A 24,967-nucleotide genomic window follows, 5' to 3' on the forward strand; every position below is an offset into this window, starting at 1 on the left:
CAGGTCATGACTATAATGACATATACCAAGTTTCGTGTCGACACGCATAAGTTTTGCGAAGATACAGCCTCACGTCTGTTTTGGCATGCTTGCCACCATGTCTGTGTGTGTGAGTGTGTGTATGAGTGTGTGTGAGTGTGTGTGTGTGTGAGTGTGTGAGTGAGTGTGTGAGAGTGTGTGTGTGTATGTGTTTGAGTGTGTGTGTGTGTGTGTGTGTGAGTGTGTGTGTGTGTGTGTGTGTGAATGTGTGAGTGTGTGTGTGTGTGTGTCTGTGTGTGTGAATGTGTGAGTGTGTGTGTGTCACTGTGGTGCTGGTCATTTGCACCAAACCTCACAAGTTCCCCTGAAAGCAGAAACAGAGCTCTGTGACGCTGTGGGTTTACAGGAAGACTGATGAGAGTAGAGGACACACTGAAGAGCGCTCACCACAAGGAGAAAATAAAGTGACAGCTCAGGCGCTGTGTGTTCAAATGTTTACCATGAACAGACAGACAGACAGAGCGAGAGAGACAGAGAGAGAGAGAGAGAGAGAGAGAGAGAGAGACAGACAGATGCCCAGTCTTCTTTTTGCTGTATTCTGATTCTGAGAATTTTGTCTCTAGGCCTCTAGCAGTTATGAACATGAACATAATTGGATTTTGGACCGTTGGTGGCGCTAGAGGGTTTGAGCTAGACACATGAACGTTTCTGTAGTAACTTCTAAGACCTCTACATGTGTGCCAAATTACAAAACTTTCCTACGTACGGTTCTATGGGCTGCCATTGACTTCAATGGCAGAATAAGAATAAGAATAAGAAGAAGAAGAAGAAGAAGAAGAAGAAGAAGAAGAAGAAGAAGAAAACTAACGATAACAATAGGTGTCTACGCCCCTTCGGGGTTTGACCGCTAATAAATGTTTAAACCGTTCTATGGTAACTATTGTTACGTAAACGACTTGCTCAACTGTCCAATCAGCGGAATTCTCGCGACAAGGACTGCTAACCAATCAGCGACAGGGGCGGGTCAGTGCTTGACCAATCGTAATGCAGGACAGTGATTTGAGGAAGAAGGCCAGCGCGTAGTTTTACAGATCTCGCGATACTTGGCGCGAAGCCCGCGTACAGCCCGTGCCCTATGGTCTCGCGCATCCTCAGGTCGGTATATAAAGGCGGATCGGCGGCAGCAGCAGGACGGCTGGGACCGAGCAGCCCGGACTCACCTTATTATATAGCGCGTATACAGCTGGGTGCTTCATTTACTTATTTATTTATCTTACTGTCTCCGAAATTACGGCCGATACTTTTAAATCTTTTAGCTGAAGTTTTTAAACTGTTCTATTTGTCGCTTGTTGTTGTTTTTGTAACACTACGATAGTTAAAATGGCGAGCTCGGCTAACTCAAACCCAGTGGTAAGGACTGATCTCAGCACTGCAACTAAACAAAGCCTCAACAAACAGTAATCCATGGTCAAAGCATCGCTGTGTTAGTGTCAGGGCTTTATAAAGGCTTCGTGTTCCCTGTGTAGTGCTCATCATAGGCACACAAGGCCATTTTCACTGCGTGTGATTGTGGTCATATAGTGCACTGGTGTGATCATATAGTGCACTATTATTAGTGTTTTATACCTTTACTCACATACTGCACTATTATTAGTGTTATAGTGCACTAGTGTGATCACATACTGCACTATTATTAGTGTTTTATACCTTTACTCACATACTGCACTAGTGTGATCATATAGTGCACTATTATTAGTGTTTATACCTTTACTCACATACTGCACTATTATTAGTGTTATACTGCACTAGTGTGATCATATAGTGCACTATTATTAGTGTTCATACCTTTACTCACATACTGCACTATTATTAGTGTTATACTGCACTAGTGTGATCACATACTGCACTATTAGTGTTTTATACCTTTACTCACTCACATTTAGGGCACTTTTAACGTGACATTGTGGAAATAAAGCATTATAGCTTTAATAAGTGTGGGAATTAAAACTGCTCGGTCTAAAACAGCGAGTTTTCCGTGTAAACTGAGGGAAGCTCTGATCCTCACGGTGTGTGTTAGTGTTTGTTTGTAGTCACTTTGCACTTGGCGCCATTTTGTGTCTCCATCTGAGGCGCCGCCATGTTTGTTCCCCTCTAATACAGCAGATAAAGCGGAAGTTAATCACACGCGTGTTACAGAAGGGGAATAACGTCCGTGACGGGGCGAGTGTGTGTGTGTGTGTGTGTGTGTGTTCTCCTTACTGCAGGCTGCTTTTATACACATACACGGTGTCTAATCTCACAGAAGATGGGACGAGTTTCACGAGCCACGTCACGCGCGCAAGCGCGATACAACCCCCCAGTGCACGCGCTTTATATAGAGCTGCATGGAATCGTGCGCGCGCTCTAAATAGTGCATTTAATAGCAACATGATCCTAAACCGTTATAGAGGAACATCAGAAATAATAATGACTTTTCATATCGCTTTAACGATACTCCTGTATCACGGTTTAACGATAATTATTATATTTTATGATGCAACGTTCTTCATCCTGTTTTTGTGTGTAAACATCACAATATGCACGTCATGTATTTACTGTACATACAGTTTACTATGTGTTTAACCAAATAAATGCACACACACAGGTTGCAAAAAGATCTGCGTATCCTAGCAACCAGTGGCCTGACACTAGTGGTCTGTAATAATGAGCTGGACCTTGTGCACTTACTGTTACGGCTTAAAGGTCACTTTGTGCTGTTTGTGCTCTAAACCATCGTCTTTGCTTGGCATCCTGTCACTAACCAGAAGTTTAATATTAGTGTTTATGTGGGAATATTAAAGGCACAACATTTACCAGCTGAATGCAGTGGAGGTCTTCGTGATGCTTCACAGACAGCAGACCGAGCAGAGGACCGGTTTATAGCCGATCGTGTCCGTTATCGTCAACTCAGTACCACGTCACATAGTTTCTTAAGTTAGCTAAGATTACTGCAAAGATCATAACACGTATGTGAAGAATGTAATAAAGAAAGAAGTCGTACTTCTTATCCTGTTATTGTTACGTTTCCAGGTTTGTCATTGGATTAATGTAAACTGCACTAATGTCAGAGCTGCTGATAGAGAATCATTGTTCAGTACTAAACAACAGCGCTGTGGGATCGTTCATTACTGTTATTATTATTTAAAAAATAATCATTTCTGTACTATACAAATTGTACTCATCTGATTTATATTCCAGCCTAAACTCTATAAAACTGTGATAGAGGATGTGATTAATGAAGTCCGAGAACTCTTCCTGGACGAAGGTGTGGATGAGCAGGTTCTTATGGAGCTCAAAACAGTAAGTGAGGAAACACTGAACGTGTGTGTGTTTGATCTGTGTCAGAAAGCCATCAGGGTTTTATTTGAGTTCTTATAATAACAGCTTTAATCTGTTTAATTAGTATAATCACATTATTAGCACGCTAGGCTTAAAGTACACCTACCTGCTTAACGCCCATTTTATTGCACCAAGCAGCGACTCTAACCTTTATATACTGGTTATTCCACAATATTCATAATTTTTTTTTTAAATAATATTTAAAAATATTACTTACAAACTCCGATTGGAAGCCAATGATATTGTACCGATGGTCTCGTATTGTTAAGGATGTTAGTTTTGTTTCTAAAAAGAACTTATTTTTCAGATTTCTAAAAAAAATTTTTTTACTAAAGTTGTGTGTACATTTTTTGCATAAACCAAACCTCACACGGCTCAATTTGCATGTAGCGATGCCCACAAAACTCCATATAAGGTAAAGTGACTAGACGTCTAGGAGTACGAAACGAACAATTAGGGTAAAGCTTGAAAAATAGAAGTTATGACTCAGTACAATGTCATTGATATATTTAAAAGTCCAGGGTTATATGGGGGGGTTATTTATGGCCAGACAAAAGGCAGTCAGTCACGTTTAATTTTTCTGCCGAAGCTGTGGGAGAGTAAACTGATGCAGTCGAAGGCTGTGGACGGTTTCCACTCGGAGGAGCAGCAGGTTGTTCAGGCTCCACAGACGCAGGTTCCACAGGTCCAGCAGACCCAACAAACAACACAACCACAACAGGTCCTGCTTCCTCCAGCACATCAAGGTCAGGACTTACTTCTCAAACACACACACACTGAAATCTGAACAGAAAATACACACCATTTTAATCTGTCTGACTCTTGGATGGATGAATGAATGAAATAAAAATATCTACATTCGGGTAGATTTATCATTTCTATTATAATATAATAAGACATTTGGCCTGCCTCTCATGCTACTCATGCACAACGTATAGCTTCATTACATACATTTGGAATCAGCACTTATTTTTTTATCCTATATTTATTTGACTGTAAATATTGAAGTCTTTTTAGATTTTAAAAAGGTTTTCTATCGTCGTGAAATGTACACAGGAAAATACAGTCAGTAAATTATTCTTGTAAATGTGCATTTCATCAACTTAAATATTTCCTTGATTAATTATTTTTTCCCTCTTTTGTTACTTTTATGTTTTTGTACCAGCACCACAGCAGCAGGTGATCATCCAGGACTCCAAAATGCTGCAGCACATGAGCACTACAGGCATGGTGAGGACCTCACACACGTCTGCTGGTGGTTTTATTTATAAATGATGTATATTAACAAATCTTGTAATTGTGTCTGTCTGTGTGTGTGTGTACAGAGTGCAGCTGCCACTGCAGCTACTTTGGCATTGCCCACTGGAGTCCAAGGAGTCGGACCCTACCAACAGCTCATCACTAATCAGGGTTAGACATCTTACTATAACTATACTATATACACACCACAGAGCTATATCAGGTGTTGATTAGTTCTCTCTAACTGCAGCGCAGACTCTGATACCTTTATCGTTTCTATAGTAACAGCTCGTTCACAGGGTCGTGTACGTCACGTGCTGATATTAAACATTAATAAACATTAACATTAATAAATTAAACATAAATTAGTCTCTGCTGTCAGCACTTTGTTGCACTCAGAGTTGGAGCTTTGTTGTTCCTTTTTCAACACTATAATACTCACCAAAGCTTACACAGGAATTTGATTGGCAACTCTTTTAGAAAGCAGGAAGTTGTTTTGAATCAGGTTTATTGGCCAAGTGTGTTAATGTTGACGCACACAAGGAATTTGGTTCCAGCTGTTTGTGACTCTCAAATCTAATTCTGGGTGTATGTCCCTGGGCAGTCCAGGTGCTGCAGAATGTAGTGCAGTCCAATGTTGACTGCGTTGTCCACTGATCTGCTTGCATGGTAGGCAAACTGTAGGGTATCCAGCATCTGTTCTGTTACAGACTTTAGGTGGCCCAATACCAGCTGTTCAAAGGTCTTCATGACAACAGATGATTGTGGAGAGTTTAAAGCAGGAGGGGACTTCAAACAGCTCTGGTGATCTGTTGAAGATATGGGTTGAAGTTGTGTGTGCTGTCATGTAACCGGAGTAATAACAGTTTATTGGGATTAACACTGTGTGTGTGTTCCTACATACAGGTCAGATACTGCAGGTGGTCAGAGCTGCTAACGGTGCTCAGTACATCATTCAGCCTCAGCAGTCCATAATGGTGCAGCAGGGGGTTCTGCCTCAGTTACAGACTGGTGGCGTGCAGGCTCCTGTTATACAGCAGGTATATACACACATGTACACACACACACACACACATACACACACACACATATATACATACATTTACATTTACAGCATTTGGCAGACGCCCTTATCCAGAGCGACATACACAAGTGCTTAAATCTCTAACATTGAATACATTAATGCTGGTTCACTAAGTTACATACTTAAGATACCATGAGTTTAAAACATTTGTTCAAAGTTATAATGAAAAAGTGTCAAAGGTTTTTTTTTTTTTAAATGCAAAAGATAAGGAAAGAAGTGCTAGTTGAAGTGTTTCCTGAATAAGTAGGTCTTCAACCGCCGTTTGGAAATAGCCAGTGACTCAGCTGTCCGGACCTCTAGGGCAAGTTCATTCCACCTCCTTGGTGCCAGAACAGAGAAGAGTCTTGTAGTATACTTTTACACTGAGAGATGGTGGAACCAGTCGAGCAGTGCTGGTAGATCGGAGGGTGCAGGGTGCAGTGCGAGGAGTGATGAGGGCTTTTAGGTAAGAGGGAACTGGTCCATTTTTGGCTTTGTAGGCCAGCATCAGTGTTTTGAATCTGATGTGTGCAGCTACTGGAAGCCAGTGGAGGGATCGCAGCAGCGGGGTGGTATGCGAGAACTTTGGCAGGTTGAAAACAAGCCGAGCAGCTGCATTTTGGATCATTTGCAGAGGACGGATTGTGTTCATAGGTAGACCTGCCAGCAGTGTGTTGCAGTAATCCAGTCTAGAAATGACAAGAGACTGAACAAGTACCTGAGCAGCCTGTGTGGACAGAAATGGCCGAATCCTTCTAATATTGTAGAGAAGAAACCGACATCAGCGAGTCACATTAGCAACATGAGAGGAAAAGGACAGTTGATTGTCCATGGTTACCCCAACACACACACACACACACACACACACACACACACACATACATACACACACACGTACACATATACACACATACACACACACTCATATATACACACAGACATACACATACAAACACACACGTACACACACACACTCTTACATATATACACACACACACACACACACACTTGTACATGTACACACATACACTCGTACACACGCACACACTTGTACACACACACATACACACACACTTGTATACACACACATACACACACATACACACACGTATACTCGTACACATGGAAACATAGGTTACTCTCCCACACACATACACATACACACTCGTACACACACACACACCCACACTCGTACACACCCACACACGTACACACACACATACACACACACTTGTACACACACACTCGTACACACAAACACACATGTACACGTGGAAACAGAGGTTACTCTCCCATACACATACACACTCGTACACACATACACACACACGCACACAGTTAATTTAATTTGAATTAATAATACACTGTGTGTGTGTACGAGTGTGTATGTGTGTGGGAGAGTAACCTCTGTTTCCACGTGTACATGTGTGTTTGTGTGTACGAGTGTGTGTGTACAAGTGTGTGTGTATGTGTGTGTGTACGTGTGTGGGTATGTACGAGTGTGGGGGTGTGTGTGTGTGTATGTGTGTACGAGTGTGTATGTGTATGTGTGTGGGAGAGTACACACACACACTCGTACACACATGTACATGTGGAAACAGAGGTTACTCTCCCACACACACATACACACACACTCACACACATACACACACACGCACACAGTTAATTTAATTTGAATTAATAATACACTGTGTGTGTGTGTGTGTGTGTGTGTGTGTGTGTGTGTGTGTGTGTGTGTGTGTGTGTGTGTGTGTGTGTGTGTAGGTGTTGACCCCAGTGCAGGGTGGTCTTTCTCAGCAGACCGGTGTGATCATTCAGCCTCAGCAGATTGTCCTGACACAGAATAAAGTGCAGCAGAATCCTCAGGTCAGTTACTGCTGTGTGTTCTATTCCTCTTACACCACATTATTACAGCTGATTGTTTTATTGATGAACGACACATCACACTTACAGTTTGTGGAACAGGTTAGTTCTTGTTCTTACTCGCGTTACTGTAGCTGAACATCAATATTTAATCAACACCTTCTGACCAAGTGTGTGTGTGTCTGTGTGGGTGGGTGGGTTTCACAGGTGATGCAGGCAGCCCTGGCTCAAGCACAGCCTCAAACACACACACAGACTACACAACAACAACAAACAGCACAACAGCAAGCGCAGCAGCAGCCACAGGCTCCCCTGGTGCTCCAGGTGGACGGAGCTGGAGACACCTCATCAGAGGAGGATGAGGATGAGGAGGACGAATACGACGAGGATGATGACGAGGACAAGGACAAAGATGGAGGAGAGGATGGCCAAGTAGAGGAGGTGTGCTTGTGTGTGTCTCTCTCTCTCTCTCTCTTTCTCTCTTGCTTGCTATCCGTCTGTGATCTATGTAAAATATATCCAGCATCTGAATGTTGTAGTTGTGTGTGTGTAAGGTTTTGCTGAAGTGATTAAACCCATCAGATTAATCCCACAGCCACTCGTTTATCTCACAATTACTGCTTTTCCTTTCAGGAGCCGCTGAACAGTGGAGACGACGTGAGCGACGAGGAGGATCAGGAGCTGTTCGACACTGAGAACGTTGTCGTGTGTCAGTATGATAAGGTGTGTGTGTATGCGCATGTGTGTGTGTCTATATACACAAAACTCCACCCTACAACACAATATAAATGTTTATAGTAAAATGTTTGTGAACCTTGTACTAATTTGTTGATGTATGTTGTATTGCTGTAAGAAATCAGTGTCCCATGATCATGATGTCACAGGGAGACGTTGTTATTGTAGCGTAGTTACAGAATGTAGTGATGGAGGTGAGAGAGCTGCACGGACTCGGGTCACTCGCTGAACTGAGCGAAGGAAACCATCTTGAGATCCAGAGTTTAATTAGTCATATGTTTGCAGCATTGATCAGCAGGTAGTCCAGCGGCATTGTGGGTAATGTAGGAACCCGTTAACCAGTGTGACAATAAACCATGAAAGAAGTAAATATAATGGAAGCTGTTTTGAGAAGGTTCAGATCAAAAGTTTTTTCTTCAGGGTGGAATTTAACTTTTTTGTTGAGAGACCTGACTGTCAGGAGTTTATCCCTTGATGCAGAAACACACATCACACACTCTTCTTTCCTCTTTTCTTCCCTCTGCAGATCCACAGAAGTAAGAACAAATGGAAATTCCACCTGAAAGATGGGATCATGAACCTGAACGGACGCGATTATGTTTTTTCCAAAGCCATCGGAGACGCGGAGTGGTAAACAAAATCGAGCGAACGACCGACGGACTCCAGAGCGTGAGTGAGTGAAGCGTCAGATTTCTGCAGGAGGACGGGACTGTTTCAGCATCAGGACAAAACACAGTGTGTGAGATGAAGAAGGACGTCCTGAAACTGTACGACTTTAAAAAAAAGAAAAAACAACAAAAAACAAAAAAAAAATCATCTGTACATTTCTCGCGTGTTTAGTCAGTGGATCGATGACAACTGCCATTTTTTTTGGCTCCTTCATCCTCGGATGGACGTCTTTAACTCGATATTATAAACTTTAACGCCCAGCTCGAACAAAACAAAACAAAAAAGCGATCAAGTAGAGGCTTCGTGAGCAGATACGGTAGTGCCTCGAATTAGCTGTGAAGTAGGCGACGTGTGCCGACGTTTGTGTTTATCGTGATGAAACCTTCGATGTCATCACCGTGTCTGTTCATCACTCGCTTCCTGGGACGAACGTAATGCAACATAATGCTGCCTTCAGATCTGTCCCGTGATGACTGTCTTTATCCTGTCTTCTCACACGACTCCTACACTCTGACGGCATACTGGTGATATTGTACACGTGGAATATCGCAATATTCTTCGCACCGATTAACGGCACGTGCCTGCTGCGATGTCTTCGGACCCTCAGCCTTCCTACCTTTAGATTAGCGTGTTGGTTTGTGGCGTTGTTAGTTATACGAATTCAAATTTCAGATTTTTGTGCTTAGCAAGTCCTGTGATATGTTACACACACACACACACACACACGTTAGCTTGATTCCTTTTTATTTTTTTAAAGACAGTTCTTTTTTTCCAGCATTGTAAAAAATGAACACTAAAAATATCGACCCTGTAACCCTTGTTTTAGATACTGTGTGTGTGTTGTGTGTGTGTGTGTGTGTGTTGTGTGTGTGTGTGTTGTGTGTTGTGTGTGTGTGTGTTGTGTGTTTGAGCTATATTTATTCCTGAAGCTCAGGCCCCATCACACACACATGGAGGATGAAGCTGCACCACACTGTGCTCTTGTGTGTGTGTTGTGAGTGTGTGTCGTTTGAGTGTGTGTGTGCGTGTGTGTTGTTTGAGTGCGTGTGTGTTGTTTGAGTGCGTGTGTGTTGTTTGAGTGCGTGTGTTGAGTGTGTGTGTTGAGTGTGTGTGTTGAGTGTGTGTGTTGAGTGTGTGTGTTGAGTGTGTGTGTTGAGTGTGTGTGTTGAGTGTGTGTGTTGAGTGTGTGTGTTGAGTGTGTGTGTGTGTGTGTTGAGTGTGTGTGTGTGTTGAGTGTGTGTGTGTTGAGTGTGTGTGTGTGTTGAGTGTGTGTGTGTGTTGAGTGTGTGTGTGTGTTGAGTGTGTGTGTGTGTTGAGTGTGTGTGTGTGTTGAGTGTGTGTGTGTGTTGAGTGTGTGTGTGTGTTGAGTGTGTGTGTGTGTTGAGTGTGTGTGTGTGTTGAGTGTGTGTGTGTGTTGAGTGTGTGTGTGTGTTGAGTGTGTGTGTGTGTTGAGTGTGTGTGTGTTGTGAGTGTGTGTGTGTTGTGCGAGTGTGTGTGTTGTGCGAGTGTGTGTGTTGTGCGAGTGTGTGTGTTGTGCGAGTGTGTGTGTGGTCCCATTTTTCATTACTGTTATGTTAGTATGATTTGAGCTATATTTATTCCTGAAGCTCAGGCCCCATCACACACACATGGAGGATGAAGCTGCACCACACTGTGCTCTTAACACCGTTCTGTTTAGAAAACTGTTTTCTTTCCTTCACATCATCATGAGCTGTTCTTCCTTTGGACAATTCACCTGTGTTTATTTCCTTCTGTAACAGTCTGAGAAACGAGTAGCTGACTTTTCACTCGTCTTCTCTGTGTCTCCTGTGAGGCCGGAGTCCAGTGTGATGGTCTACGTTGTGCTCGGATGGACAGACGGACAGTTTCACACCATCTCTCTCTCTCATGTTAATCTTCCGCTTGTTCTTTTATTGTTTGTGCCTTTCAATATTATTTGAGCTATCAGGTATTTTGTGAGGAAATGGTAGCCTTTTTAGAGTAAACCCTAAAACTGTACGCTTTGTTTTTATGATTGTTAATAAACCGTGCGCTGAAACTGAGTCTGATGTGGAACCGAGTCTTAATCATCAGACTTTACTCCACAACAGTGACCAGATTTGTTCATTAGTATGGAGCTCATCTGTGGATTCTTTTCTTTTTTCTAACTGTTAAAATTGTATTTAAACCAAAAATCTGTTTATAAAACTACTTTTAATTAAAAAGTCTAAATCCTAAATCTAGTTTCTACAAAATAAGAAAGTCAGTGTTTTTTTTTTTTTTCTTTTCTTCTTCTTCTTTTTTTCCTCCCTCTTGTTGATTACTCACCTGATCCGCTCGTTCAAGTCGTGTTGAGATCAGGGTGAACTTTACATGCTGGCGGTTCCATTTCTCACATTATTTCTACATCTGTCTGAAATGTGTGTGTCTTGTTTTATAAATAAAACATTTTAAATATTTTCCTGGAAAGAAGAAAAGTAAAATGTTGAACGCATGTCAACTTAAAATCCCTTTCTATCACTTTAATCTGGTTTAATAATAAATTATACAAGATAAAAGATATATTGGTAAAAACATTTAGCAAATGAAATATAAACAGTGGGTTAGAAAGGATTCCGACCCTTCACTTTATTTCAGTTTTATCTTAGTCTGATATTAAAATCGTTCAATTCCTTTTTTTGCCATTAATCTACACTCAGTTCCCCATAATGACTGAAAACAGAATTCTATAAATGTCTGCAAATGTATTCAAAAGAAAATAAAAATAACGTGTGAGTATTCAGACGCTTTACTCAGTACCGAGCTGAAACACCTTCCGGCATCGTTTCCAGCCTCGAGTCTTCTGGGTGTGACGCAGGTGATGTTTTCACACCTGGACTGCAGGATTTTCTGTCATTATTCTTCACAAATCCTCTCGAGCTTGTTTGGGTTTGGATGGTGGGGACAGTGAACAGACATTTTCAGGTCTCTCCTGAGACGTTCTATAGGACCAGACGACGTGCCAAATATCTTCCGTCTGAGAAATATGGAGGCTGCTGAGAATTTTCAGTGCAGCAATCCTGCAGCTTTTTTTTTGTAGCCTTGCAACAATCCTGGCTCAACGTGAAGGGTCTGAATACTTGTGTATATATATATATATACATACATACATACATACATGTATATATATATACATATACGTATGTATATATGTGTGTGTGTATAAAAGAAATAGTTTATAATTAGTATAACATAGCAGGAATTTCTTTAAGCAACTTGCTTACTTACATGTCTGACTGTAGGTGATGAACTAGTTTGTGTGTGTACATAATCCTGTTTTAGTACTACTCACCTCCTTTAGACACAATACATAGTACAAGGCAGATTCTGTCTAAATGGATCTGCTAAGTTCCTCCTGATCTCTCTGATGATTGAGTGACCAACAGAGGTCTTTTTTGTCTATAGTGCGATATCTATGGAGCGTCGTATGACCTCTAGCTCCTCGCCACAGCTCTCACTTCATGTCCTGCAGGTTACACTCCTGTCTACTGCAGTAAATAGTGGGGTAAGATTTAACACTGCGTTACAACATGCCCCTGAGGCCTGGTTATTTAGTATTTACAGACTACGTAGTACAACTGACAGACTGGGGATAAAAATGATACTGAATTTGACGTGTTTTAAATTTCACTTTTTAAAGTTGTGTGAATTTTAGTGTGATTTTTGCACAGTGTTGGTTTGGCAACCAGGAAAGACAGACAATATTATTAATTACGGTCTGTTACAACGGGCACAGTGTTCAGTTGTGCCCCACTCTTTCCTATTTAGGGGCTGAATGAGTACAATAGAATATTATAGAAACCATAAAACAGATCTTCGAGCCAGCCAGGAGTCGAACCTAGAATCTTCTGATCCGTAGTCAGACGCGTTATCCATTGCGCCACTGGCCCAGTTGGTTAAAATGGTCTGGAGGACTTCCTTAAAACATTTATATACATTCATAACAACAACAACAACAACAACAACAACAATAATAATAATAATAATAATAATAATAATAATAATAATAATAATAATAATAATAATAATAATGCGCCCTTAACTAAGACCTGAAATTCTGCACATTTAATTCTTTACACTGTATTTTTAGACAATCTCCTCGGTAACATTATGTTTCCCAAATTAACATGAGAACAATAAAGATATCCACATTTAAGACTACAGGTAATGTGTGTGTTACTGCAGCATTCATATGAACAAAATCATTATTATATTAATATTATTATTATTATTAATAATAATAATAATAGTGGTCTGATCGGTAAAGGAAACTTTAAATGTAACTAAAGCCACTAATTTATACCAGGTCATAAGAGCAAAATGTTACTGAAGAACACGTAAAAGAAATAAAAAACAAGGAAAAGAGCTACGAGCCAGCCAGGAGTCGAACCTAGAATCTTCTGATCCGTAGTCAGACGCGTTATCCATTGCGCCACTGGCCCGAGCAACAAAAGGTGCAGCAGAGGAGCTTATAAAGAACACTAATTCCCACATCAGGGAATTATTTATTTGTGCTTTTTGTTGAACATGTGAAATCCAAACTGGATATTGTGTCGAAAATGTAACCAATATTTAATTAATTTATTAATTTAATTTATTGATTTAATTAATTAATTAATTAATTTAATTAATCCTCGAGTCTACAGATTTTCCACCCCGTGTTGTCTAAAGCACCTTCAAACCATCACTAGAGGGCGCCTGGTGACGTTTAATTTACTCATGAATTCGAAAGGCATATTTACATAAAACTGCAAATTCAACTATACGTAGAAATCGAATCGCATAGAATATAACTTTATTTATTATCATTAAAAGTCAGGGAATAGACACGAAGGTAATGGTTACAGATGGATTAACTTGCTTTTATTACACGTTTTTGCATACAAATATTACAGAACACAAAGAATCGAGTGCACGTGCGCATAAACAATGATCAGATCAGAAAATATAAGAAGAGTAAAAAGCATAAATAATGTTGAGGTATCAAGAAGGAAGTATCTATCTATCTATCTATCTATCTATCTATCTATCTATCTATCTATCTATCTATCTATCTATCTATCTATCTATCTGTTTGTCTGTCTGTCTTTTGGTGGTCTTTTGGAGTGCACGGAGAGCTACTGAAGACCTTTTTTGATTCTGTGGTGGCCTCAGCCATATTCTATGGTGTGGTATGCTGGTGCAGCAGCATCTCTACTGCAGAAAGGAAGAGACTGGACAAGCTGATCAGGAAGACCAGCTCAGTCCTGGGGATTCCTCTGGACACTGTACAGGAGATGGGAGAAAGGAGGATGGTAACAAAACTATCATCATTGCTGGAGAACGACACTCACCCCATGTATGAAATGGTTTCATCTCTGAGCAGCTCCTTCAGAGACAGACTGTTACATCCTAAGTGTCTGAAGGAGCGTGTCTACAGATCCCTGCTGCTATTAGACTTTACAGTCAGAGCTGCTCCCAGTGAACCAGTCACCATAATACACTGTTATTACTGTTATCACTGTTTCACTGCAATAATAACAATAACAAAGTACTACTTACTCGTTTTCTCTTTTACTTCTTTGTATTTATATATTGTGTTTATACTGTATATTATATTATGTCTTTATTCTTTTATATATTTGCATTTCTTTTTCTTTGCTGGTGTAACAGTGAAATTTCCCCATCGTGGGACAAATAAAAGTTTATCTTATCTTATCTTATCTATCTATCTATCTATCTATCTATCTATCTACTTGTCATTTAAAGCTGCATTCTATCAGAAACAAGATCTACTTCAGTCCAGTGTAAAGGTTGAAAAACTCCTCATGACGCATGCAGACAGTCTGTCAGTCATGTGATTCATAACCTAAAGCTTGAGCACTTTGGGGGTTCCTGGGCAGGTTGTGTATGCTTTTGCCTTCTGGGGATTTGTGGAAATGGAAAGCTCCCTGGTGCGATAGCTGGACTTTTATTGTGTGTGAATGTGTGTGACTCACTCCATCATTGTGATTCATCTATACTTCAAAAAAAAAAAAAAAACCACTCCAAATATTAGATTAGATATTTTATGCTAATTAAACAGGACAACAAAAAATGTCTAGACAGTTTTCTCAGAACACATCAAGCATGAATAAGTACTACAGCGTCCCATGTGTGAGAATTTTACATTAATATCAGCACAGGATAAAAGCTAAGAAGTGATATTTTTGTAGTTGTTTGGTTAAACTCGCTGCTAAAGTGCCTCTTAAATCTATTTATAAGTTTCCAAATCGTTCACTTATTTATTTATTGATTCATTCATAAAATCTGGTTTCTTTATAAATGGTGCCACCACAAATTTCCATTTAAAATGTCACAAATGTACTGATTTAGTATGAAACCTAAACCCAGTCACAGACTTGCGAACCTGCAGACCTACATTCACGTCCCACTGTCTGATCTTTACAGTGTGGCCGTGAAGAAGGGCGGCGTGACATTACTCACACTTTTACCCCAGAACTGGACAGCCTGAAACTCCTGCTGTGTAAAACAATCACCTCCAACCTCTTTAACACAGAGTCTCAGTGTCATACACTCATACTGTCACAACTGTCTGTAAGAATTAAATACATACACACACACACACACACACACACACACACACACTCACACACACACACAGAGTAAAATAACAGAACATTTACTCCCTATAAAACTAGTCATTTTCCTCCGAGTGATGTTATATATAACACCTTTCTCACAGTGATGGACTGAACATAGGGTAGGGGGGAAGTTGTGGCCTAATGGTTAGAGAGTTTGACTCCTAACCCTAAGGTTGTGGGTTCGAGTCTTGGGCCGGCAATACCACGACTAAGGTGCTCTTGAGCAAGGCACCGAACCCTCCCAACTGCTCCCCGGGCGCCGCAGCATAAATGGCTGCCCACTGCTCCGGGTGTGTGTTCACTGTGTGTGTGTGTTCACTGCTGTGTGTGTGCACTTTGGATGGTTTAAATGCAGAGAACAAATTCTGAGTATGGGTCACCGTACTTAGCTGTATGTCACGTCACTTAAAAGTCACTTAAAAAAAAAAATTAATCTTGAGAACATTCTGGAATGTTGCAGCAGCGTTGTAGGTATGTTTATAATGGTTTTGACCCTCCACAAAACCACACATTAAAGAGTCTAATAATTAAAGGTTTTTAAAACACATTATCGCATGTGTGTAATAATGGAAAGCTGATAGAATTTAATACGTGTTGTGTGGAAATCAGTCTCGTAAGTGGAGCAAAGTAAAAGCTACCTGATTGTACGGTGGCTCTGGGTTTGTTCACCTGCTCACTCGGAGCACAGCTTTACCACAGTCTGATAAATTTAGCAAGAGATATTAACCACATAGAACCAGAAACATCCTGCAACAGCACACACACACACACACACACACTTCATAATAAAGAATTGAACAAAGCTACTGAACGTGCAACCAAGAAAGACTCATGTAGCCCTGAGGTGTACAAACTTTTGTTTCATTAATCAGACGTAAAGCACAGAGAGATCTTACATCCGTTAGCATGTAACTGAGAAGCAAAACATGTGAGTGGGAGAAAATTAGAAAAATTAAACCTGGTGCTTCAACCTGAAGTGCTTCTATGACACACACACACACACACACACACACACACACACGCACACACAGAGTTGTGACGTATAAGTAAAAGATTATTTTCAATGATAAACCTATTCCTTGTGTAGGAATTTCTTATAAATTTTTAAAGGTGTTCTATTAATTTTTTATTTAGTGTGTGTCTTATTTATATTTAAAATGTTGCATCTAACACAACGATAATCGTTTCTACAACGTTACTGCAATGTTTTTAATGATACAAACATCATTTAACACCAACATGTTCATTACTATAAAGTGCTGGTGGAGGTTTCTACAAATATAGAATGTTGTAGTAGCGTTTTTTATATTAAGCACTTATTACACATCCAGCTGAAGGTGTCAGTTAGCTGGGGATGTACTGGGTTTTGTAATTCTAAAGACTTCTGAAGTTTTTGTTAAACGTCCACAAACAGGAACCAAACCAGCTACATTACGCTTCTAGGAACCTTTCATTCTGAGAAAGTTCAACATTTCTGTGAGTGTTTTCTGTGAACATTTTTCTCAGAAGACATCACTGGACAGGAAGCTTGCATTTTTATGGTTTCCAAAATTCGAATTTTGTGCTAAAAACAACATGTTAATAACTAATTTTAACATTAACATAAAAAAGAACTAATGTTAACAAACTTAACAAACTGTTCTGACCTCCTGTGCTTCTGGCAACTTTTATGTAAACGTTGTGAGAAGGTTCACAGTGTCCAATGAGCTGTTAGTTCGGGTTATGAGAAGGTTTTCAGATATGCATTGAAGCTGCTGAAGCACTACAACATTACAGTAAATGCTCTTAGTGTTTCAGAGGATCTGAAGACATTTTCAGATAAAGTTCAGGAAGAAACATCATTCAGATATTTAGAATGTTGTTCTAATAATCTTAATCTTCATTTATTCAAAAATCAGCGTTTTCAGGATGTTCTCTAAGCCTTTTGGATACATTTTCAATAATAATATAGCTAAATTCTTATAATTTTTTTTTTTTTTAACAAATCTTTAATATTTCCAAAATATTCACAAGACCCTCAGTGAGTTTGTTACGTGTTGAGAATAAGAGGAAATGTGACACATAGTTTGGAGCCACTCCTGATGTACCTCCTGAAAAATGTGAAGAATGTATGTAAGTTAATGATTCAGAAACAAAGAGCACACACTCACACACACACAAACACACACACACACACACACACACGGGTGTGTTCTTTCACCTTGCCACAGTGTGTCACAGTATCGCTAAATGAGCTGTGTGTGTGTGTCTTGAAGTCGGTTACTAGGAAGATCCTCTAGAATGTAAACAGACAACGAGTGGTTTCCAGTTGTAATGTCACACAGGTACTTACACAAAACTACACAGTCGGAGTTTCCCCTCTGAATTTTTCTATACTTGTGTGCTTAGTTACACCGAAGGCCCCTAAACTAATCCTCTGCTTCTTTGTTTTAAAAAGCAAAACCACAGTTTAGCTCCTCTTCCTGTCGTCTGTCTGCAGCAGACATGCAGATCTGTTGCGTTTGTCCAAGATGAAGACTTCATGCTTTCTCTTTATCTAACAAAAGTATAAATATATAAATATAAACCCTACAGAAGTTTGTTCTAACAGAACCATCAGCACTATTAACATTTAATGAATAAAAAGTTATTTTTATTTTCACCAGGTTGTGTGCACTGCATTAAAGCTGCTTAGAAACTCCCCTTTTCTGGGGCTTCTGTAGGTTGTGTGTCTTTAATCCAAGTTTCAGTGCAAAGTATTGCAAAGGAGTGCTTTCATATCAGACCGTGTGTGTGTGCGTGTGTGTGTGTGTGTGTGTGTGTAAAAACAAAATGGCAGACAGAAGTAAGGACCCAACCACAGGGAATGTGTGAATGGAAAATTGCTCAGCTTCAGTCAGCCCTCTGCGCTGGTGTTTTTTATAGGGAGAGTCCCAGTAAAACTCACAAAACTCTCCTATAAACCCCAGACTGAGGGGCCTTCCATTTTGTACACACTTCTCACAATTCACCAGACACAATCAACTTTTTTTTAAAAAGCATCGTCTTACTGAGTGAGTCAGAAGAGACGTTTTATTGCTTTATGCACCAAACAATCGTTTAAAAAAAACGTATAGAAAATCTGTGTGTACTTCATCACGTTTATGATTTATTATTTATTCTTCCAGCACACACAAGACTCAAAAGGAGAAACGTATTAGGAATCTATGAGGAGAAACTGATAGATATTTTTAATATCTTGTGCAACATTATAAAACATTAAGCTTTATTATGTCCACGTTTTCTATATGCATTTCTGTAAATGTTGCTGTTTCTTTTCATGCCTTGGTGTGATGTTAGTATCATTGTGTGAGATGATCACCTGGGTCTCATTCATGCTCACAAGGTCTTGTATAATATCTGTAATATACGGTGGAAGTGAACTCTGAGTGTGTAATTGGAAAAGCACAAATTTCATTCTTACTCTGCTCAGTCACAGAGAGGGAAATTCTGTGAATAAAAACCCGCCCTGAGTTCCCCTGCTTTAACCAGGACACTGGAAATCCCCTCCTGAGAAGTCAATATATAACAAGCACCTCCTTCAGTCCTGCTCACTGCACACACACATAGAGAGACTCAGACAGACACAGAGGCACAACACACACACACAGTCATGGATATTCACACAGCACGTACGAGGAGTAACCATCTGGACTATTTGGATGAAATGGATCCGAAAAACGCGAAACATGTTGATGATCGTGTGGACAGCGGAATGGACTCAATGAAGGAGGACGAGTATCAGAAACTGGTGCAAGAGCTGATGTGTCTGAGCTGTAAAGATGCGCACAGGGACACGATGGACAATGCGCACACGCACCAAGCCTGGAAGTGCGAAGTGACCGAGGACGGAGACACGTAAGTGCTTTAACATTACTTACTTTATTTATTTATTGGCGTGTTTTCGGTAATAATAATAATAATAATAATAATAATAATAATAATCCAGACAAATCCAAAACTGCGCGTTTTTCCCTGCAAACACTTTGTAAACTCTGTGCGTTTAAGTGTTAAAGTGACTTTAAGTCTGTTTGCACGCATCGACGTATAAAAAAGTTGTAGAAGTTAAGGAAGTGCGGTCAGTTCGCGCTGACGCACATAGGGGGCGCTAGAGAGACAAATGGAAAGTCCCTGGCGCGCAGCCAAACCCATGCGTCAGATATGTCAAAGCTTCACTGGGTGGAAATAACCTTAAAAAAAACTCCAGACTTGCGAAACGCCTGAGTTTTATCCACTTCCTCTGCTGGTAATTCTTGACAAACTGAATTCTAAATAGCAACCCACATTGTTTTTCCAGGTACCTGCACCTCGCAATCATCCACGAGGCTGAACATGAAGCCCTCGAGATCATTAAGCACTGTATCAACGACCCCTTCCTCAACTCCCAGAACCACCAAAGACAGGTAACTGTTCATCAAGTCGCTTTTCTGTACGTCCGCAGGGCGAGAGATCTGAACGTATCGTGTTCGTTGTATATATTAAGCCTTATAATTGACTCATTACTGGAAATTGAATTATGTTCCATCCAAAAATGAAATAACTAAAATTAATCACAAACACTTTTTGTGGAAAAAAAAAATATTTTTATATAGCAGCTCCAGAATAAAAGAAATAATCGTGTTTTTGGTGCGTTTTTTAGACCGCACTCCACCTGGCCGTCATCATGGAGCAGCCGCACATCGTGGAGAAGCTGCTGAAGGCCGGCTGTGACTCGCGCTTGGTGGATCAGAGCGGGAACACGGCGCTGCACATCGCCTGCAGGAGAGGATCACTGTCCTGTTTCGCCCTCCTGACTCAAGTCAACACACATCACCTGCGCAGCATCCTGTCTGTCCCCAACTACAGCGGTGAGCATCTTTCCTCCTTTACCGCTACACACTGCTCCTGTTTACACTCACGCCAGCCGTACGATCGCCTCCATCAGCCTGCTCATCATGTTCTTCTTTCTGAATTACAGGACACACTTGTCTCCACATAGCCTCCATCTGTGGCTTCCTGTCGTTGGTGGAGAACCTTGTGCAACTGGGTGCAGATATAAATGCCAAGGTTTGTATTTCTGTAGCTGCAGTTTAAAACCTTTACTTGTTTTTTTTAAAGAAGGACATACAGCTGTGTGTCATCTCATTCGCAGTGGTGTTTAATGTCATGAGACATGAATTATGAAGTCAACAGGAGTGTGTTGGAACAGATACTGAAAGGAAAACTGTTTTTTGTTTCTCAGTAAAAGGAACTAACATGGTTTCTTTCTTTTTTCCTTTCTCTCAGGAACAGTGCAGCGGTCGCACGTGTCTCCACCTGGCTGTGGATCTGCAGAACCTGGCCCTCGTGCAACAGTTAATCGCTTTGGGTGCTGACGTGAACAGTATGACGTACGGCGGCCACGTTCCGTATCACCTGACATTCGGCCGACAAAATGGCGAAATCCAGAAGCAGCTGTTTGTGAGGACGGCGTCCCCGCTGCGTCAGTTCCCCGACTCCGAGAGCGAGAGCGAGGAAGAGCTCATGTCCGACGACGAGTGTGTAAGTTCGACGTTTCTACATTTTTCTTTACATTTTCTTTCTTTTCCTCCCAAAGTTGTTTGAAATCAAGTTTGATCAGTGATTAATAAGTTTCTTGTTTTTTCCTCGCAGGATTACGACGACATCCAGTTTGTCGGGAAGTGAAGCGAACTTAAAAAAGCTAAAAACTAAAAAAAAAATTAAAAAGCAGATGAAGCAAAGTAGAAGGCAGCTGGTCCTCAAAATCACAGCCGCGGATCACGTGACGTGACGTGACGTGAAGTGACGTGACGTGCCGTGGAGGCTCAGACTCCTCTACACACAACAAGAGGATGGAAGAAAGAAACATGAGGCTGAACAAGGTGCTCGGAAAGCTGGGGATTGTGGGAAATTTCTTCACCCTCTCCTCAAAAATTCCTGAAGTGACTGTGCCTGAGATGTTAGACGTGTATATTGTATAGTGTATATTATATTGTAAAAAAAAAAAAAAGAAGAAGAAGAATCAAAAGTTTTATTTTTATACATGTAAATATTAATTATGACACTATTGTAAATTCTGGTCATCTTTGTATTTAACACTTTTTTATTAAAAAAAGAACATTCCTTCAAATCCTTCGTCTGCTTGTTAATTTGAATCTTTATCTTTTCGGTGGAAACAAAATCCGTCACTTACAATCACGACTCTGACGGAAAGCTAAAGATCACCGAGGTTCGTTCACAGAAGATTCCTGGCTCTGTAGAGTCACAGTATCATTTCCGTAGCGGAATCAGTGACTCAGTGCCACTCGATGATGCTGCTGCTGCTCACTGAACGATTTATTTATTTATTTATTTATTTCTTATTTGATCTGGGTAAGGGGGCATGGTGGCTTAGTGGTTAGCACATTCGTCTCACACCTCCAGGGTCGGGGTTCCAATCCCGCCTCCGCCTTGTGTGTGTGGAGTTTGCATGTTCTCCCCGTGCCTCGGGGTTTCCTCTGGGTACTCCGGTTTCCTCCCCCGGTCGAAAGACATGCATGGTAGGTTGATTGGCAGCTCTGGAAAATTGTCCATAGTGTGTGATTGTGTGAGTGAATGAGAGTGTGTGTGTGCGCCCTGCGATGGGTTGGCACTCTGTCCAGGGTGTATCCTGCCTTGATGCCCAATGACGCCTGAGATAGGCACAGGCTCCCCGTGACCCGAGGTAGTTCGGATAAGCGGTAGAAAATAAATGAATGAATGAATGATCTGGGTAAAGCTCAGGGTCATACGTGACTCACCTTCAACAAAACTTCCCCTCGGCTTCCTTTTTTTTTAAAAGGCAGAAATTTCCTCTTGGCCTCATAGTGTGAAGATAATTGAATCATGTGGGACTGTACAGAGATGAAGCTCAGAGGCTGAAAAAAATTCCTTCATTGCATTACTGAAAATCTGCAAGTTTAGAATTTCCCAAATATTCCCAGTTGTAGGAGTTTTTGGAGAAATCTCAGTGTAATTTATATTCCGTTGTGATATAAATGACACCTTTAACAGAATTAAGAAAATGAATTAATGAAGCTTTTATATTACACTTCATTCATCTTTATAAAGACGCTAAAGTTTCTACACACGTCCACCGGGCCGAATGTGTGCAGAACCGAGCAGAACCCTTCCTCACACATTGACTCTCAGACTCTATATTATTCTCGTCTCAGGAATAAATTTATTTGTTTTTTCCAAAACAATTGTTTAGAGGGTTTTTGGAAAGTGACTGTCACCTTTAGGGAAACTCCAGTACTTTGTTCTCCTGTAAGTTTTAATCCCGAGCGGAAAACATCAGTTAGCTGCATCATCACTCAGTCACATGCTGAGGGTGAATTCCAGCCTGAGGTCATCAGCTTCAATCACAAGAACACCAACAACTCACCAAAATCTTACATGACTTCATTTTAAAGATCTTCTAAAACAGAGCACTTTGGTGTCAGGTTCTACTGAGAATCAAGAAAGTTCTACCTCAGAGGAATAACCAAAAGAACCCTGAGTGTTAAATGGTGTCTCCAAAGGTTTCCTACAACACTTCTGCTCTTAACACTATAGTAGGCCTTGTTAATCCCCAGGTGAAGAACCTTTAAGAATGTGCTGAATGGTTCTCCAAGGGTTCCTTAAGAGTTCCTTATGTAACTTAGAGAACTCAGCTTTGGTTAGACATTCTCATCTAACAGGAAGGTAGAGTGCTGTCGGGTTCTACTCAGAGTCTGAAGAACCTGTACACGATCTGAAATATTAATTAAGTGATAAGATCCAGAGGCATGTAGAGATGTACCAGTTCCAGCTGGATGTATTCAGACATTCTAAGAGGAGATGCCAACTCCATGTGGTGTTTGAGGACAGACTGTCAGACTGTATATTTATAATCACACCCCCAGTGTCACCCATATGAGGATGAGGTTCACCTTTGAGTCTGGTTCCTCTCAAGGTTTCTTCCTCTTATATCTAAGGGAGTTTTTCTTCACCACAGTCACCTGAGTCACCTCAGACTTGCTCATTAGGGATAAATACATACACATTTAAATATATCTAATATTAATCTGGAACTTTTATATTATACTAATGTTTATATTAAACTTTTTGTGTTATTTTCTTATATTCCGTAAAGCTGCTTTGAGACTATGTTCATTGTTAAAAGTGCTATAGAAATAAAATAGAATTCAATTGAATTGAGTGATAAAGTCTTTAGAAGTTTTGTGAAAACGTAATTAGAGAACTTCCAATGAACTCTATAAGCTCAGGTCGGTGTGTTTGACCTCGTTACGATTGATGAAGTGAAATTTACATAAAAACACAAAGCTCAGTTTTAATCAACAGACAAACCAACTGTTAACCAGTGTGTTGTGTTTGACTTTTTTGTGTTTTACTTAAAAGTGAAGAAAAGGTCATTCGCAGGTTTGAGGGTCTGTACACGATTATAGATATCAGATGAAGAAAGCCCCTGAAACCTCTTCCTCATCCTCACCTGTGATGTCTCAGTGCTGAGTCACTGCTCACAAAGTAAAGAGCTCTTTAAAACCTCCTGCATGCGGAGAAACCCGTCGAGTTTAGATCACTTCCATTTTCCTTTCCTAAAGAAGTGAAACGTTTTCACTTCAGATTCTGATAAACATGCGAACGCTGTGACTCTGAGAACTGAATGCTGTGACTCTGGGGTTTACACCCAGCTGTACAAACACTCATTCTGCTTTGATTTCATTTAATAAGTAAAGTTCAAACTCTTTAACTTGACTCTGTTACACACCCTGTACTCTCATCAGAACAGTATGTGGTGGAGTGCAAAATTTTGTGCACCCCAAATGTTAGAATTGAATGTATAAATGTAGATAAATAGAATTTCACTAATAGCTTGTATGTTTATGTTCATTTCTTTACCCCAGACCTCATGCACATCCTGTGAACACTTTGTTATGTCAGACTCATGACTTTATGTAGGTCAGTGTAGTGTACGGATGAAACATTATAACCTCCCTGACATGACTTGACACGTCTTGTTCTCAGAGCTGCTTCACATCATTGTCATTACATTACTCACTTATTATATCACATAATGGCGTTTCACAATCCCAGACTCCACGACAACGTCATTCGACAATGAGTCAGAACACAACGCTGAACCCTGTTACCATGGTTACCAAACACAGGCATAATCGCTGTTATTGTATAATACTGCACCGCTGTCGAATACTGAACTCTGATTGGCTGATTAACACTCTGACGGCAGCACAGGTAGGTTTGTATTAAAACACCTGTTCTGATGTTTCATTTCCATAGCAACAGCTCATTCACAGGGACTCATATGCAGGACATAAACTCTCATAAATGCTTACGAAGTTTGTGACAGTTTTCTGAAAGCAGAAACATGGAGTTTCCACGT

General features: G+C 40.5%; 2 protein-coding genes and 2 non-coding genes across 5 annotated transcripts; 2 read left to right on the forward strand and 2 right to left on the reverse strand.

Moving 5' to 3' along the window:
* The first annotated feature begins 1,088 nt into the window (after positions 1-1,088).
* On the forward strand, positions 1,089-10,968 carry gtf2a1 (general transcription factor IIA, 1). Of its 2 annotated transcripts, none has more exons than XM_060866037.1 (10): positions 1,089-1,226; positions 3,217-3,318; positions 3,947-4,103; positions 4,523-4,587; positions 4,683-4,767; positions 5,503-5,636; positions 7,424-7,525; positions 7,730-7,963; positions 8,156-8,245; positions 8,784-10,968. In XM_060866037.1, exons 2-10 carry the CDS (start codon positions 3,304-3,306, stop codon positions 8,889-8,891), a joined length of 990 nt encoding a protein of 329 aa, XP_060722020.1. In that variant the 5' UTR covers positions 1,089-1,226; positions 3,217-3,303; the 3' UTR covers positions 8,892-10,968. The 2 variants fall into 2 exon arrangements, with proteins under 2 accessions (XP_060722020.1, XP_060722019.1); XM_060866036.1 differs by having other exon boundaries at positions 1,108-1,389.
* Positions 10,969-12,761: 1,793 nt separating this feature from the next.
* trnar-acg (transfer RNA arginine (anticodon ACG)) lies at positions 12,762-12,834 on the reverse strand. The gene has a single exon. It is a non-coding gene; the product is annotated as a tRNA-Arg (tRNA).
* A 479-nt stretch (positions 12,835-13,313) lies between these two features.
* Positions 13,314-13,386, reverse strand: trnar-acg (transfer RNA arginine (anticodon ACG)). The gene has a single exon. It is a non-coding gene; the product is annotated as a tRNA-Arg (tRNA).
* Positions 13,387-19,129: 5,743 nt separating this feature from the next.
* On the forward strand, positions 19,130-21,694 carry nfkbiaa (nuclear factor of kappa light polypeptide gene enhancer in B-cells inhibitor, alpha a). The gene is made up of 6 exons (XM_060866039.1): positions 19,130-19,443; positions 19,883-19,988; positions 20,225-20,432; positions 20,543-20,631; positions 20,851-21,105; positions 21,217-21,694. Exons 1-6 carry the CDS (start codon positions 19,199-19,201, stop codon positions 21,247-21,249), a joined length of 936 nt encoding a protein of 311 aa, XP_060722022.1. The 5' UTR covers positions 19,130-19,198; the 3' UTR covers positions 21,250-21,694.
* Positions 21,695-24,967: the final 3,273 nt, after the last annotated feature.

This window comes from Tachysurus vachellii, chromosome 3 (genome assembly GCF_030014155.1).
Source record: "Tachysurus vachellii isolate PV-2020 chromosome 3, HZAU_Pvac_v1, whole genome shotgun sequence".
In the NCBI taxonomy this organism is placed as follows: Eukaryota; Metazoa; Chordata; class Actinopteri; order Siluriformes; family Bagridae; genus Tachysurus; species Tachysurus vachellii.